Source organism: Pyrus communis, chromosome 1 (genome assembly GCF_041283825.1).
Source record: "Pyrus communis isolate YQ-2024b chromosome 1, ASM4128382v1, whole genome shotgun sequence".
Lineage (NCBI taxonomy): Eukaryota > Viridiplantae > Streptophyta > Magnoliopsida > Rosales > Rosaceae > Pyrus > Pyrus communis.
The window spans coordinates 15,548,396-15,564,482 of NC_142565.1; the positions used below are offsets into that span (position 1 = coordinate 15,548,396).

Genomic DNA, 16,087 nt, shown 5'->3' on the forward strand with positions numbered 1-16,087 from the left:
TATAAACTTCACAGTTGTACTTATTCATGGACGTAATCATGGTGTGCTTCAGGCAATATCCTTCATGATTAAACGGTCCATAGAGGCGAGCCAAAGAGCAATGGAATCCTCATTCGAGAGGTATTTTCGTTTGTAATGCTTCAGGCATAAGTCTTTGTATGAAGATTATGGCGGAGGCTTATTTAGCTTTTCCATTTGTTGGCTACAATGGTTCTCAGCTTTTTGATAGTTAAGTGGAGATTCACGTCTTGTAACCACATAAAGTGGTTTGTGTCAAGAAACGTCCAAATAAGTGAAATCGAACTTGTTACGGTTCGACAATCCACTAAATGGAGGGAACAAGATTGTGATTGGTGCTATGGAAATAAGATCTCCATAAACATCAAAGTTAGAACATTCGGGTTCTAAGACATGGTTTACATGAAAAACGTCAGGTTTCCATGAGTGTATTATTTTATAAAAACTTTGGGTTTCAAAGGCACTAAATTCGAAACTACAGGTTTGAGTTTAGTTATGAACTTCCGATTCATAAAAAGAGGTACCTGTAAGAACACATAATACAATATACAACTAAGTGTAGTGGATTTGGGTTGCTTCAGGAACTCAAGTGTGTGGTTCGGGATTATGAAAGATAGTCAGCGGTTCAAAGAAAATAACAAAATATTGAATCATTAATGTCCAAAAATGGATTTCAGGCTAATAATTTTGGATGTCATGTTAGATTAGTGGACTACTTATCATTTTAATTAATTCAATAGATCGGGACCATTCGGGATCGATCGTAGAAGCAAAATAATATAAATATTCAGGCCTATGCACAAAAGTCATGTTGGTTGCAGGCCAATTAGGAGGCAGCCCCAATTGTACTTCGTCTGTGAAAAGAAGCAGCCCATGCTACTGGTTGTCTAACCAGCATGAGCTAGTGTGGACTTTGGGAAAAAAAATAGCCCAGTTGCAAGTAAGAGGGCCGAATAAATAAAAGAAAAAATTACAGGCCATTGGGCTTTTGGTGACACGGGCTGTGCAGCAATCTAGATAGCTGCAAGTGGAAATGGGCCGAGATGGAGCGAGGCCCAGCAGCTGCTGGCTTTGATTTTTGGGTCAAAACACCCAACTAAGCTAGCTTCTCAGAGGCAGATTGAGTTGCGAGAAGCCCATCAAAGTTTGCTGGCTTTTGGAACGGATCGAGGGCTTGAAGCCTATGCACCAGGGACCCAAGCAGCAGGCCTGGTCCAATTTGAGCAGTAAGCCTAAAAATGTTGTCCTGTCGCTAACGCAAGCTTCAGGCTTGGAGCACTTCGAGGCCGGGCTCCGCTGCAAAAGAAAAAAAAACTAATTTTTTTTTTCGAAAATTTCTAGGGTTTTAAATACCCTAATTGATTCCAATTTCTTTTGATTATTTGACTCAAAAATTCCACATAGCGATTTTATAAATGCGTAATGCATGAACGTATATATATGGACAAATATATGAACATATACAATATATATATATCGAAAGGAAAATATCAATATAGGGGATTCATGCATTATGGAGAATGTTTTCATGTTTCATAATCGTTTCAAATATCTTAATTTATTTTAAAAAACCTGATTGGCAGAAAATAACTAAGCCTTTGAATTTGTAGAAGATCCTCCTCTAAAAGCCGGAATTGCATCTCTCATGCGTTGTATCATGTTCAACAAAGAAAAATGAAATTGAATCAATAGCATGTAGATCAATTTAATAAAATAATAAATTAATCATAAAAAAATGATTTAAATGTAATACTCCCTTGATTGAAGAACAAACTCTTTTTAGCGCAATGTCATGAGCGTGCTGATAACGTATTGTAGGCCTAATTTATTGACTATAATAGGAACAAAGAGAGAGGGGGTGTGGCAACAGTAGAGAGAAAGAGAGATGTCTAATTATGAGGTATGTGTTATTCTACCCCATTGTGCCTTTATTTATAGTAGTTGGGAAGGTTAAATCCTTACCCCTAATAGAATTACAACTCCAATAGGATAATATCTAACCCTACAGAATAGTCCAAGATATCGCTAGATACACTAGGATTTATACAATCAAATTCCTAATCTAATATGACAACAACATTTTCTACAATTTTGAAGAATTATTAAAATAAGAGTATCTCGAATCTTTTCCAGATTAAAGCTTAAAAATTTAAATAATTCTACGTGGAGTGTAACTAATCCAATAACAAAAGTTTCATTTTTGAAGAATTATTATAATAAGAGTATCTTGAATCTTTTCCAGATTGAAGCTTAAAAAATTTAAATAATTCTATGTAGAATGTAACTAATCCAATAACAAAAGTTTCAATCTTGAAGAATTATTATAATAAGAGTATCTCGAATCTTTTCCAAATTAAAGCTTAAAATTTTTTAAAATTATAAATAATTCTACGTGGAGTGTAACTAATCCAATAACAAAAGTTTCAATCTTGAAGAATTATTATAATAAGAGTATCTCGAATCTTTTCTAGATTAAAGCTTAAAAATTTTAAATAGTTCTATGTAGAGTAACTAATCTAATAACAAAAGTTTCAATTTTGAAGAATTATTATAATAAGAGTATCTCAAATCTTTTCCAGATTAAAGATTAAAAAAATTAAATAATTCTATGTAGAGTGTAACTAATCCAATAACAAAAGTTTCAATTTTGAAGAATTATTGTAATAAGAGTATCTCGAATCTTTTTCAGATTAAAACTTAAATAATTTAAATAATTTTACGTAGAGTAACTAATCCAATAACAAAAGTTTCTTAAGATAGCCATAGAAGGCTACTGCGAGACAATTTTTATTTTTATTTTCTAAAGAGGATTATATTCGGAACTATTGTATGTCGTCCAAGGTTTAGTATTGAATAGTTTCAGAAGTTTTCCTTGACTTTGCCTGCGTCAACAAACAATTCGTTATTTAAAAAAAAAAAAAAAAGAAAAAAAAAAAAAAAAAAAAAGCTAAGGTAATTAAACATTGAGAATTTACTGCTAATCGGTCGGTAGTCCTCCTTAGTAATCCGATCGGCAATCAAATCATACGGTTTTATTCTTTTTCCACTGACAATTATATTTTTCCAAAATAAGTTTAACATGAACAAACTAAAACATTTATAACTAAAAAAACGAGGCTGCACTGCTGCATCCACCTCCGGCGCGACTGTGTAAATTTACACAAATTTATGTTAAAAAATAAATAATGCCCTACAGATTTTACAAGAGGATACGTACGGTGAACTAGTCTACTAGAGATCGATCACTCTGGAGCTTCGGTAGGCATGTAAATGTCTTCTTCGTCCAACAATGCTGCAATATCTATGAGGTCGTGATCCATATCGACTCTCCCTTCTGAACTAGTCGTACCACTATCATATACCACCTGCATAACATCAGTTAAAGTTCAACGAAAAACCAGTCAGGCTTATAAAGTGGATAAAAAATTCAAACCAATCACCAACGCGGACATATATGCTTTACCTTGGTTTCCTGTATCTCAGTAACAACATTCAGCAGCCGACAGTATTGATCTCTTGCTTCAGGATATTGAACCATGGACTTCACCCTGGCAAGCGCCTTTTGCAACCTTTGCTCTGTTTGCTTCCTTCCTTCTTTTAGTACATCATAATCATCATCCTTCGATGATGAAGCTTGCATGCTGGGGGCTTCAGTAAGCGGTTCTGGCTTGAACCCACGCAAACCACTTCCTTTTCTTCTCCAACGCAAAATTATCTTTTCTACAATTCCTACGGACCAGACTATCTTTCTGTAGTTTTTCCTCACCTGGTGGCCTCTTACATGAGCCTGTTATCAAGAAGGTAGAAGTTCAACTTCCAGAATGGGTCTGAGCACAGAACAATGTTTATGGGAGAAATACGGAGATAATTAAAGGCCTCAAAAATCGAATCAACCCACAAATCATATTAACAAAGAGAATCATGGTAACATACCTGAATTTTGACAATACGTTGTCGGATTATCAAATAATCTTTTCTACCCTTCCAACTACGGAACTTATTTTGTATTCGAATTGCAGCAGCATCCACATGCTCATCACGTTTCCCTGGCTTATGTGACTTGACTGCAATCATTGATAGAGCATCTTCATCTGAAATTCCAAAGTTATCACTACCATATTCTTTCAACTGCTTCAGCTGGAAAGATTTTACCCTGAACACTTGATGAATACGAGCAGCAGCTTGGGTAGCATTACAGACAGCGGTTAAAGAATCCCTCAGGGAAAGCCCATCCGTTAAATCCCCATTCCCGATAGGAGTTGCAATTTTTTCTGAAACTGTTCGTACTGCATTGGCCCCTGAAATATCAGCATTATTGTCTTCCTTGATATCCAAATTAAGAAATGAAAGTTGGTCACTCAAAGCAGATTCTGCAAGATAACCAGCAATTCCCTTGTGGCCCTGTGCAGAAGCTAGGTCTGCAGGTGTTCTTCCATTAGGATATTTGGTTCTTGGATCTGTTAATAATCCGGGAGCTGCACCAAGAGAGATGAGGGAAGCAACTGTGCGCTCTCTGATATTAATTACATGAACAGAAGAAAATGAAAACAGAAAACAAGTTAAAATTAGATAAAACTAAATTAACAAGTCAAGAATGGAGATAATATCTAATGCAAGATTCTGAGAGCTGTCCTATTTGAGAAAATCCGGGCACAACGATCTGAACCAGATACATAGAAGTAAATGCATTCTCTTGATCTACGGTCTAGCTTTTCATACAAAAGGATAGTGTTTTTTCTCTTCTGATTTCTTCATATTTAGTGAATAACATTCTCCTTTTGTCTCTCTGGTGTATTAACTGCAAGTTTACGTAACTTTTAATATCCATCTCGGGCCTCTTCTTCCTACAATAGCTCTGCAAGTTCTCCTTTTTTTTCTTTCTTTTATGCTTTCTTTTCATTCATCAGTTTGTTTTTAAGCAAGTAAATTGTTGATGGTAATAGTGAAATAGTAGATTGTAGCTGGTGGCTCACATGCTGAAAGAAGAATACTACAGAAGAATAGAAAGGAATGCAGAGCAGCACGGAAGTTCAAAAAAGGAAAGAAACTTTTCTATGGTGCTCACCTGCCACAAAAAGCTGCCCAGTGAAGAGCTGTCCATCCATTAATGTCACGAAAATTGACACTGACTCCGGCAGTTATTGTGGGCAGTAAGACCCAATCATAGCCAAGAGCAGCTCCAAAATGTAATACACCTTGGCCACCCTCGTCTAGTACACTAGGGCCTTTTCCACCAGCAGCCAGCTTTTGCAAGAGCCATGCATGCAACTCCTCTTTAAGTAGCTGTTGAAGCAACTGGTCCTCTACTCTCTCCAAGGAAAAGTCTTCATCTGACGTAAGTTGTAGCATCTTGTCCCACTCACCATTGTCATTTTTCAGCAACAAATCAATTTTACTGATTATCTCAGAATTCTCTGCTACGCTGGTGGGATCAAAAGTTGGAGAGCTAGAGCTTAAAGACAGTAATTTTCCAAAGCGCATATTTAATATTTCATTTGTGCAGCCACTGTAATCATCTTTAACATCATAATCTGGTATTTGCCCGACTCGGTATTCAAATTCCCTGATTTCACTACAAGCCAGCCTATTGGAACATGTGACGTAGAAAGGAATTCTCCCAGCCTTATGGGTGGGAGTATAACAACGAAGAACACCATCTGCTATAACCTCAGCAGGAACTTCAACTTCCCCAAACATGCATGACCACTTACAACTTTCTGCTTCTTGACTCTTCAAAAATCTTCCTGTGATCAGAACCTGCATAAATCGAGTTCACAATGAGACAATTTTTGATACATGAGAAACTTGAGGATAACTCTTACACAAAAGTATAGCAAGGAATATGGAAGACTAAGTTACTCTTTACCTTGATTTCAGAGTTTTCATATGCCCAGTTTGGTGAGAAATCAATAATGCTAAAGAGCTGGTCCTGGGAAAGAGAAGGCCCCAGCATATAGCTATCCAAGCGTACTTGAAGAGGAATCCTGGACTCATCAACCCCACTGTCACTTTCAACAGTATCCCAGTACGTCTCTGAATTAGATTGTGTGTGTGTCTCTTCCACGTCTCCAAGTTCTTTGCTCATCCATCGGCTGAAACTGTCAAGCTTCTTCAAGCCTTCATCTAACAAAGGCTTTGTAGCAAAAGTGTGATTGTATTTTCCCTCTATGGTTTCATTTCTCTTTGAAATAGACTTCAGATGATATTCTTGCTCAGTGTTTGAAGGCTGTATTTGAAGGTCATTTGGCATAGAATAATTATTTGTCTCCTCAGAATCCACACGGCACACTGGAGAATTGAGTAAATTAGAATCATCGACTCCTCCATGGAACCTTGTGGTGACATCATATGCTGTGTCTGAATGCAAGTTCTGATCCACAGGCCAGCTGGATGAACCAGAAGAGTTGGCTTCCAAAGTCTGTTGGAAAGTCAAACCGAAGGGTGAACAAACAGAAGAATTTGAAAAAGCAGAGAACAATCCATTAAGAAGAGCCGTACTCATGCTCCCCACTAAACCTGCAGCAGGGGTGCCAAAGTAATGGAAGGGGAACCCAAATAGTTCCCCTCCATAAACTTGTATTCTGAGTATGCTTAAATAACCAATAATCGCATACATTTATTTTATTTATTTGATTTACCATTAACAAACTACAAATTTATAAATATTTAGGCAGGATTTTAGGACTTTGCAAGCATATGGCAACGATAACCATCACTAGAAAGTTTTCAAGTGCAGAAAACAGGATATTGAAAACTTCAAACACACTAGACCATCGCATTAGCCAACTACATGATTAAATGACTCACAATAAAGGATGATGACTGGAAAGCCCATATATACAGATAACTTATGCAGAAGTACCACATAACCTAATTACATTGATAATTTTCATTAAAAATTAAAATCCCATCATAATAAGTTCTAGAAACTTGGAAATATCAGAAATAATTTAAGAACTGACATCTCAAATATTTGTTTGAGTAGTTGGAAACAATTAGACTAACTTCTTGTCAAACTCCATGCTTAATTAGGTTTGACCATGTGTACAGTTTTCTCACACATAAACAGAATCAGTATATGCTTCCATGATCTTTGATATTGTCAGTGAAAATGAATTCTAAAAATCCAAACAAAAAACCTGATGGTAAAAAATATCTTCTATGGTGAATCCAAGTATATTAAACTGATGAAAAAGAATATCTTTTATGCATGCTTCACCAGTTTTCACTTGTGAATGTCCGCCGTCAGATTCCAAAACAGATATACCATCCTTAATAGTTATTACACAAGCTTGTAGCCATAGCCCTAGAATAAAAAATTTGTCATGAGCAGCATTAAATGTGCAAGTAAACTTCCCCTTACCTGCCAGCTTTGTTGGACCCTTGGTTTATCCTCGTAGATCTGCTTTTTACCAAAGTTGTCTGTGAAAAGGTGCCCAAGCGTCTCATTCTCTTGCTGAGAGATAATTCCTATTGAATCAGAATGTGTTGCTGAAATTGATGGCTGAAAAGGCAAAGATTGAAAGCCAGTAGAAATATTCCCCAAGGCACCATCCCATACTGCGGAGTTAAGATTTTTCCTGGGATCATAGGTAACGCCAGCATCATTACCATCTTCCTTCCTCTTTGCTTCAGTACGTGAGCTAAAATTCACCCCAGGAACGGCCGACAATTTTTCTTGATATTCATCTGTTTTCAATGATTTTATCATGAACTTGGTCCATTTAATTCAACAAATAGTCTAGCTATTTAAAAGCACCAATGCATTTACAAAGAATATTTATAGAAAATACGAGTAAAAAGCTTACTTGAAAATGACATCGGATAGAATGCATTAGAGAATCCAGCATTGATCTTCTCAGCCTTAGGCTGTAGTAATTCGAGAAAAGGTTGTAACTGGGAACTTGCTTGGTGTTTATATGCTGCATCATGTACCACGTTAAGTTAAATTAAAGATAACTGCATGAAAGATATATATATATATATATATATATATATATATATATATATATGGAATAAGATCAGGGGACAAATATTTTTACAATACTTTTACACTCTTTTTAAGCCTTTTGATTACATGACATCCAATGGTTCTTATTTATTCATTAAATGACATGGTAATATTAAAGATAAAATAAAACTGGAAAAAAACATAAATTCTGGAAAATTAAAACTAAAATTAAAAAAGGAAGAAACCCTAGTCATATGCAGTCCTTGTTACATAAAATAAGATACATTACGTACTGGCTTTAAAAGCTGGTACGAAGAATAATAAGATACACTGGAATGGAGTACTAGGGTTTATGCCATTCACATCACTTCTGTGCAAATGGAGTACTCTCTCTGGACTCAGGAAATTGAAAATGCGATAATCCCATTTTGCAGGTTTATATTTTCACCTTTGAATTCTACATAGTCAAATTTGTAGAACTAGATTTTGGTTTCGCAAGTCCATAATTTGTAGAACTAGATTTATTTGCACCTAAATGATTTGATTTAAATTTTTTTTTTATATGATTAATATCAAGATTGGCTTGGGTGTATTGTTGTTGCTGCTCGACGGCATTGTTTAGGGTCTTGATTCAGAATTCCATTTAATTAATAATAATAAAGGGGGCTGTTTTGTTACACAAATATGTATTAGTTAAAATCCACATAAGCATCCATGTCTTTTAATGAATAAATAAGAACCATTGGATATCATGTAATCAAAAGGCTTAAAAAGAATGTGAAAGTATTTGTAAAAATATTTGTCCCTTGATCCTATCCCTATATGTGTGTGTGTGTGTCTATATGTGTATATATATATAAAGGTAAAACTGGAAAATGAACAAACAAGTTTAGTTCTACCAAAATAATTATAAGAGAGGAAATTATTGACAAATGTGGTAACAGAAATGGACAACACACCTGATTCAGCATCTTCGAACTCTGATGCTTGAGCACTACTCAAGCTTGTTGTATCAGCAGCTTGGGAACACATTTGGAAATTATTTGGATTGAAACTAGAAGAAACAGAATTGTCCATCTCAGAATTGAGTGCGATTTCTTCAGTTTCATGGGAATAAGGAACAGCTTCTTCAGTGCCTTTAAAATGGTTATAGTTTGTCCTATTTCCCTGAACAAGCAATGAAAATAAATGAGGAAACCCAGAATATAAATAAATATCCATAAGATAAATAAAAAGTGGGAAGTGGACCAAAAGCCGAGCACGAACTTCTCCTCTTTCTCTGGTACTCCTTTTACACTAAGTGACTAACTTATTAACAAGTTTTCGACATTGATTCAAACATGAATCACAGGTTCAATTCAAGTATTCAAAAAATGCACGAGTGAAAGTATATATAACATGAGCAGTTGCTTTTAAATGACATGCACTTTTACCTTGAAATGGAATAACAATAACTCTTATGATATTTTGGGTCCAAAAATATTTTAAAATGATGATAACGAAGGGCTGGAAGAATCACATAAACAAAGACGGCAAACAACAAGAATGAAATGAGTAGAATAATGCATAACCTTAACTTCCCGGTAGTGGACAAGAACTATGTGTTGCAGATCCCTGCAGCAATGACCAAGTAGGTCAGATGTGGGTATTCAAATGAGCAGGCAGCCATGGGTGCCTGCTTGTATTTGCAAACACATCCACAAACACTGCTAAGGCTGAGAACCAAAATCTTTGATAGATTTGTTGCATATAAGCAATAATAAAATACAAACTCACTCCTCAAGCATCCAATAACTGCGTCTTTGGAAATTTTCATTTTCTTCTCCATGTGCATAATAGCAGTGCAATACATCAACACTTCCAGCCTGAAAGGATGTTCAATTATTATTCAACCAATTTGATTAAAAAAACAAAGGATTTATTAACGAATTAACCCTTGACACAAGCCGAAAAACTTGAGAAATCTTTAGTATCTAATTGTTACCGCCTACTTAATGAAATCTTAAACCAATTTTCTTTCCCCCTCTGTTAAGCTGCAATTTTATTCAATGAACTTTTTTCCTTGACATGGGTACTTCCTAACATTTAATTTTGGGATAAAATAAGGGTGCAGACTTGCCGCAACAAGTTGAGCTTTGGACTACACAGACTTGGCTGGCAACTTTTTTGAGCTCAAGCGAAATACCAGCCTTGAAATTTCCACCAAGCTATATCACAGCCTGGATTCAGACCAAACTAAATTCGTGAGTGTGAGCTATAAAATAGATTGAATATAAATCTATAAAGGAGTGACCTAAATCGTAAGTTCACCAAAGACCTTCATGAATACTCACAAGTGGATCGTTCATTTGTATCCCTAACATGAAAGTTTTTCAATTTAAAAAGAATTTGTAATGAATGCAATTGCATAACCATTATATAATTTAAAGCCACAACTGTGATTTCCTAAGCCTTAACTGCCCACAACACCAAATTAGAGCTATTGACATTCGACATCAGAATCTCCCACATCAATCTTATACCAGAGTTATTCCCCTCTATTTAATTAAGTTTGGTATTTAGGTTACTTACTTTTGTCAAAATCCTTGCGCCAAAAAATAATTTTCAGGATAAAGTTATAACATAACGTAGCTCCTAAAAATTATTCAATCAAATTTGATGTGAAAAATTGTCATAATATATTTATATGTGCTTTGTAAAATCTATTACAGCATTCTTTGATGATTACCTTAAGTTTCTCATGGGCTTCCCTCACTGTCTTTCCATCTTTTTTCTTCCTCCAGTTATGGCCATCTTTCCTGAAATATCTAAGCACCTTCCGATCAAATAGAAAAAGCGATCCACCTAATACAAATGACGTGTGTCAACAAATAGTAGGTATCCAAAGGTAAATGCAACAATACAACAAAGCAAGCTGCAAATCAAATTTCCGCAAACATCTCAAAAAATTTAAAATTAGTGTAAATGCATTTACAACTTCATGTGATGCTATTATATACGACCTTAAAAAGGAAAATCGTGAGCCTTTACATGCAAAAGTGAATGCATTAGTGCCTACTAAAAACAAACCAAAGACAACACAAGACTCAACTATCATGTCAGACAGCAATGAAAAAACAAAGATGGTTAAACTGATTTTACTGCTTCTTAACACAAGCACCAATTGACAGATAATCCCCAGTCACAATGTTATGAGAAGAAGTTTCAATACATGTCCCAAAAGGAAGATTTAGAGAATGATGCACAAAGAAAAACCAAACATAAAAAAGGTGTCCTGACGTGCCTTAAAATGTTTCAGAGTTAAGATTTTTAAAAAAGAAAACTACCAGGCCTACCCTCCTATTAAATCATTGTGCAAGCAGAGGGAAGACCATGTTCTACAAAATAATCCGCAATGTTTGTTGACAACTGTACAGATTACTATCACACATACCCATTGAAAGACAAGCTTCATTACAATTACTTTTGGGGGTGAGACCAAGAACGCACCTTCCATGTAACTTTTGAGTAGATGGAAATAGTAAGAGAAATACTCAAAGCTGGGAAAGCGCTTTCTTAGGCTCCAAGAGAATTGAGAAATTTACTTAGAAAACCAAAGTTAAGAAATCTTACAAATTAATGATTTTTTATGTGATAGAAAGTAGAGACTTCAATAACAATATTTATTGCTAAATCCAATGCAGCTGAAAAATCATACCGGGTGGCATATTTGCAGGCTCTGAAGAAATGTCAAATTTTTGGAAATTTCGAAGAATTTCACATATCTCAGCCGGGCGTAGCCAGCGATGTTTAGCTTCTAAGAGTATCTGCGCAATATCTGCATTCAATTATTACATCACATTAGAAAATATCCATATTCCATATATAAAATAGATAATAGTGCATTATTATGCTTGACCTACTGTCATGATTATAGACAGATTTAAAGCTAAAAGACAAAAGATAATTTACAGGATGGACTCCTCTTGACCTAGTGGTAGACTTGTTGACAACAACTTCAAAGATAATCATCTGATTCAGGAGTTCCTCCTAAATTTACTTCATGTATCGAGGAATAGAACTGACTAATCCTAAGGCAAAGGGTCAAGAAACTCAAGGCCACAATTCTTGAACAACTTGGAGTTGGGCCTTCTTTTCGCACTATTACAAAAACAAAAATAATGGGAAAAATAGGATTGACTATGGATTTGAACCATAGCACATGGTTTCAGAAAACAGTACATTTTCCCAATCTAAATAGATTCATATAACTTCGTATTTATAATCAAAACTGTTTATATTATAAATCACTTTGTAAAAATCATCTCTATAAAAAATGAATTAAAACTAAGGTCGTTTAGTCAATCAACAATAGCAAACAGTTCATAATGCTTTTACCGAATTTGTCCATCTGTTTTTTATAGTTTGATGACCAGATGATCTCATATTTTTTTGTAGAGTTGATCTTTATAAAGTGATTTATAATATCAAAGGTTCTAATAATAAGCTTGAAGTTCCATGAATCGGCCACAAAGTGAATTGAGGAGGAGTTCCTCCTCAACAATTGAAGAGCCAAGTTAATCCCTTATTTAATTTTTAGCTTCCTTGGAGACCTTAAGACAGAAATAAGGAACATGGATGAGACGATTTACCATGTCATACTCTCTCAAGCAATCAAATTGGCTAAAATGAAAGAAACCACATCAAGCCACAATCTTAATAACGGAGCACATTTATCATAACTAGACATCCCAGCCTCATCTTGCCAGCTAATATGAGGTCTAAGAATTCAAGGAACCAAAAGAAAACCCACTAAGAAGGCCTTCAACCAGTTTAAAGAAAGTCTTATGCTAGAATCAACATCTACATCTTTTTGTAGCAGACCGTGAGGAAGATGAACCGCCTGCATACTAGAGGAATTAGACAACTTCTTGCAAACGTAGAGAGTGGCCTTAGAGATTTTTGTCCATCCCTTATAAGGACATGTAGCCCTCAAAAGATAACCAGGATTGTCAAGAAATGTCATTGATCATCATGGTGAACAGTGGGAGCACCCACAGATTCCTGGATCTTTAAGGCGCAGAACAAGGAGGCTGAACCTAAGAGCCCACAGCAAGTGTGGCAGATTGAAGTTTAGTAATTAACACTAAAGATCCAGATTTCTAACAGGCAGTGCGGATCAAAACAATATGAGGCAGAAATGAGAATTCTGCCATTGGTAGCCTGTAACAAGGTACTAAGGATGGATAGACAATAAGGGATCCATCTAGGCTTTCATGTCACCAACATAAGAAGAAAACTGGGAAACCTATCCCTCCAGGAACTCAACTACCATTAGCGGGAAAGGAAGGTCGGCTATTAGCAGATTCTATAGCCATTAGAGGGAGAAACTGCCAGGTACTTAAGTGCTATTCCAAGGGTCAGAATTAATACTACAAAATGCTACTTGAGAACATAGATCATGCATTGCAACCTAATTTCCTCGTTTTTGTTCTCGAGGACACAGTATGGAGGGATGAGGTCCATTGTCATTTTCTAAAGAAGTAAAGAGGAGTTAACAATGGTTGGCTGCTATTGTTGATGCTGATGTCATGCTAAAGCTAGCTGCACAACTAAGCCTACGCTTTGACTATTAAGTGCCAAAGTGGTGAGTGGCTAGTTCTGCTGCTTCACAAGAAGAACGCTGACAAAGGATCTACGGACCTACGCTTTGACTAGGAAGCTCGTCTTAATTCTTTAGTTGATGCTATTCTGCGTTCATGGACATAAATTTGAATGTTTGATTCGAAGTTGTATTATTCCAACGCAACACCATATAATCAGAGTAGGCTAGAGTTTTTGATATGGTCAGTTGGGAGAAGTTAGTTTAGTACTTGATTGATTACTTTGCTGGCAGCCTATGATTTCCAATGAAGATTGAGAAGTTCTTCTCCTTCCATAAGAAAATAATACGCAGCCAGTAGCTCCAGACCGGACTAGACTAAGTGTTACGCTGATTGGATAATCAAAAAGGGTAGGCTGGCTGGAATTGAAGACTGTTTCAGTTCTCAATAGCATTTCCATCGTTTGGCAAAAGATATAATTTTTTTCAAAAAATAAATCACAAGATTACCAATAAATCTCAAATTTTCTCAGCAACAGCAGAGAAAACAACAGAAAACCCAAAATTCAACTTGGATAAACAAGTAACACAAGAAAATGATAAATGAATTACACAAAGTTATATATAAAAGCAAAGAAAAACAGTAAACAAACTTACCCAATTGATTACCAAGACCGTAGCGGTTGATCTCCGCCATGAACTCAATATGGGTTGCAACACTGTAACCAGAAGCAGCAGAACTAAGTTGAACTTGTATAAAATTCACTCAAACACAGACACCAAAAAGTTGAGCGTCCATTGAAATGTAAAAGCGTGTGATGAAGACTGCAAATAAAGGGAGAAACTTTTAGGGTGAGAAGGGAAATAAAGGAAGGTTCTGAGGAAGGTGAGAAAAATGCAGCAGAAATGGAATGGAAATAAGGAAACTAATGAAAGTGTTTTAACGATAAAAGGTAAAATAAAGAGCAAGATGAATAATATTAAAGTTAATTTTTTAGTATAAAAATATAATTTTTTCTTAAATTAAATAATTCTAAAAATTTTTCGTTAAAATTTTCATAAAAATTTCATAAGGAGGATAATAACTATTTTTTTGACTCGTCCTCACTCGTTTCATAAGGAGGACAGTAACTATTTTTTTTACTCGTCCTCACTCGTGTGTTTGTGTGTAGTGTACGAATGAGAAGACTGTTCATACTTTTCGTATATAAAACTTGGGCCACTTTTTTTGACGTAAAGATTTGGGATCGTTTTCGTCTATCAGGGATTTTACTTCATTTCTTCCTATGTCTTGTCCCTTTTAGTATTTTCAAAATTGGTTTCAAATTTAGGGAGTTTTGGCTTTAAACTAGCTTAAGCCTACCACACACTTTGTGTGTGAAGCAGTTTTTATTTGTTTTTTAATTTGTATTTTATTAAGAAATTATATAAGAGAGAAGTTTGAGAGAAATGTGAAAAAGAGAGAGTGATAGAGAGAGAAAACATGGAGTGAAGAGATGTGTCATACTAAATCTTATTTGGATTCTATAGTATCTTTTAAACAGTTTGTAAGTTGTAATGTATAACTTGAAAGTCAAGTAGTCTTCATTCCTTACTACAATAAGTAAAAGGCATAATGAGGTGAGATAAGACACATCACATAATTCACTAAACTTTCTCATTTTTCTCTGCTTGTCAAACTCTTCCTCTCTATTATAATTCTTCAATTAACTATACCGACAACACGTTTTTGACGTTGCGTTAAAGAGAGTATGTCCATCTTTAATGAGGGAAGTGTCACATTTCAACCATTCTTATTATGGTTCACTTATTATAACAGATGTTCTGGATTTTTTCATAGACTCACCTTCACAAGTTGGGGTTTCTTTAGAGGTTCTAAATGAACTAGCCTTATCAACTCCAATCCAAGCACATCTTTAATCCACATGAAATCGAGCGCTCACACCCTTCACCACCTCCCTCTCTTTGCCTCTCTTTCCCGGCCCATTCAACCCTCAATCTTCGACAAAAACACACCCATTAAATTGAAAAAATTAAAGGTACATGATTTACCAACTCCCAATTAATCCACACTGAAATCAACCTTCCTGCCTTTTACCAGCTCTCTCTGCCTTTCTTTCCAGGCGAAGGCAACCCTGTGGATGCAAATTTCCGTCTTCTTCTTCTTGGACAAAATTGCACCTACAAAACAAATAACACTTTAGGTCAAGGCCAAGAGCCTCACGCGCCCACGATGAATTGGGGTTGGGGGGGGGAGGGCTTAGGCTGAAGAACCTCTGATGCCAAAATTAGAATTTTGAGGGAAAAATGTTTGGAGAATTTAGATAATTTTGCAAGATAGTTGGAATTGAGTTTTGGAGAAAATGAGATGGTATTTATCAGGGTGTGGCCGGCCCCTTTGGGAGGATAGGGACCGGCCACTTGGATGGTTTTTTGGGTGGGATTCATGATTTGTTAGCTAATTAATAAATTAATTGGGTAATAAATCGATTAATTACTAATTAATATAATTAGAAATGAATGATCTGGAGGTTACC

The 16,087-nt window shown here is 35.6% G+C and overlaps 1 protein-coding gene across 1 annotated transcript; it reads right to left on the reverse strand.

Annotated features, from left to right (window-relative positions):
* Positions 1-2,988: 2,988 nt before the first annotated feature.
* LOC137720371 (calmodulin-binding transcription activator 3-like) lies at positions 2,989-14,463 on the reverse strand. The gene is made up of 13 exons (XM_068459433.2): positions 14,208-14,463; positions 11,667-11,786; positions 10,698-10,813; positions 9,746-9,834; positions 9,541-9,583; positions 8,929-9,136; positions 7,827-7,940; positions 7,382-7,707; positions 5,885-6,436; positions 5,084-5,775; positions 3,952-4,531; positions 3,482-3,805; positions 2,989-3,383 (listed from the first exon to the last, which is right to left on the reverse strand). The coding sequence occupies exons 1-13, from the start codon at positions 14,245-14,247 to the stop codon at positions 3,261-3,263; spliced, it is 3,327 nt and encodes a 1,108-aa protein (XP_068315534.2). The 5' UTR covers positions 14,248-14,463; the 3' UTR covers positions 2,989-3,260.
* Positions 14,464-16,087: the final 1,624 nt, after the last annotated feature.

Coding starts and splice junctions, on each gene's coding strand:
- LOC137720371 (XM_068459433.2), bottom strand. CDS start 14,247: ATGGCGGAGATCAACCGCTACGGTCTTGGTAATCAATTGG. Junction 11,787..14,207: donor CGGTCTTGGTAATCAATTGG/GTAAGTTTGTTT, acceptor AATTGAATGCAG/ATATTGCGCAGATACTCTTA. Junction 7,708..7,826: donor CTATCCGATGTCATTTTCAA/GTAAGCTTTTTA, acceptor CATTGAAAACAG/ATGAATATCAAGAAAAATTG.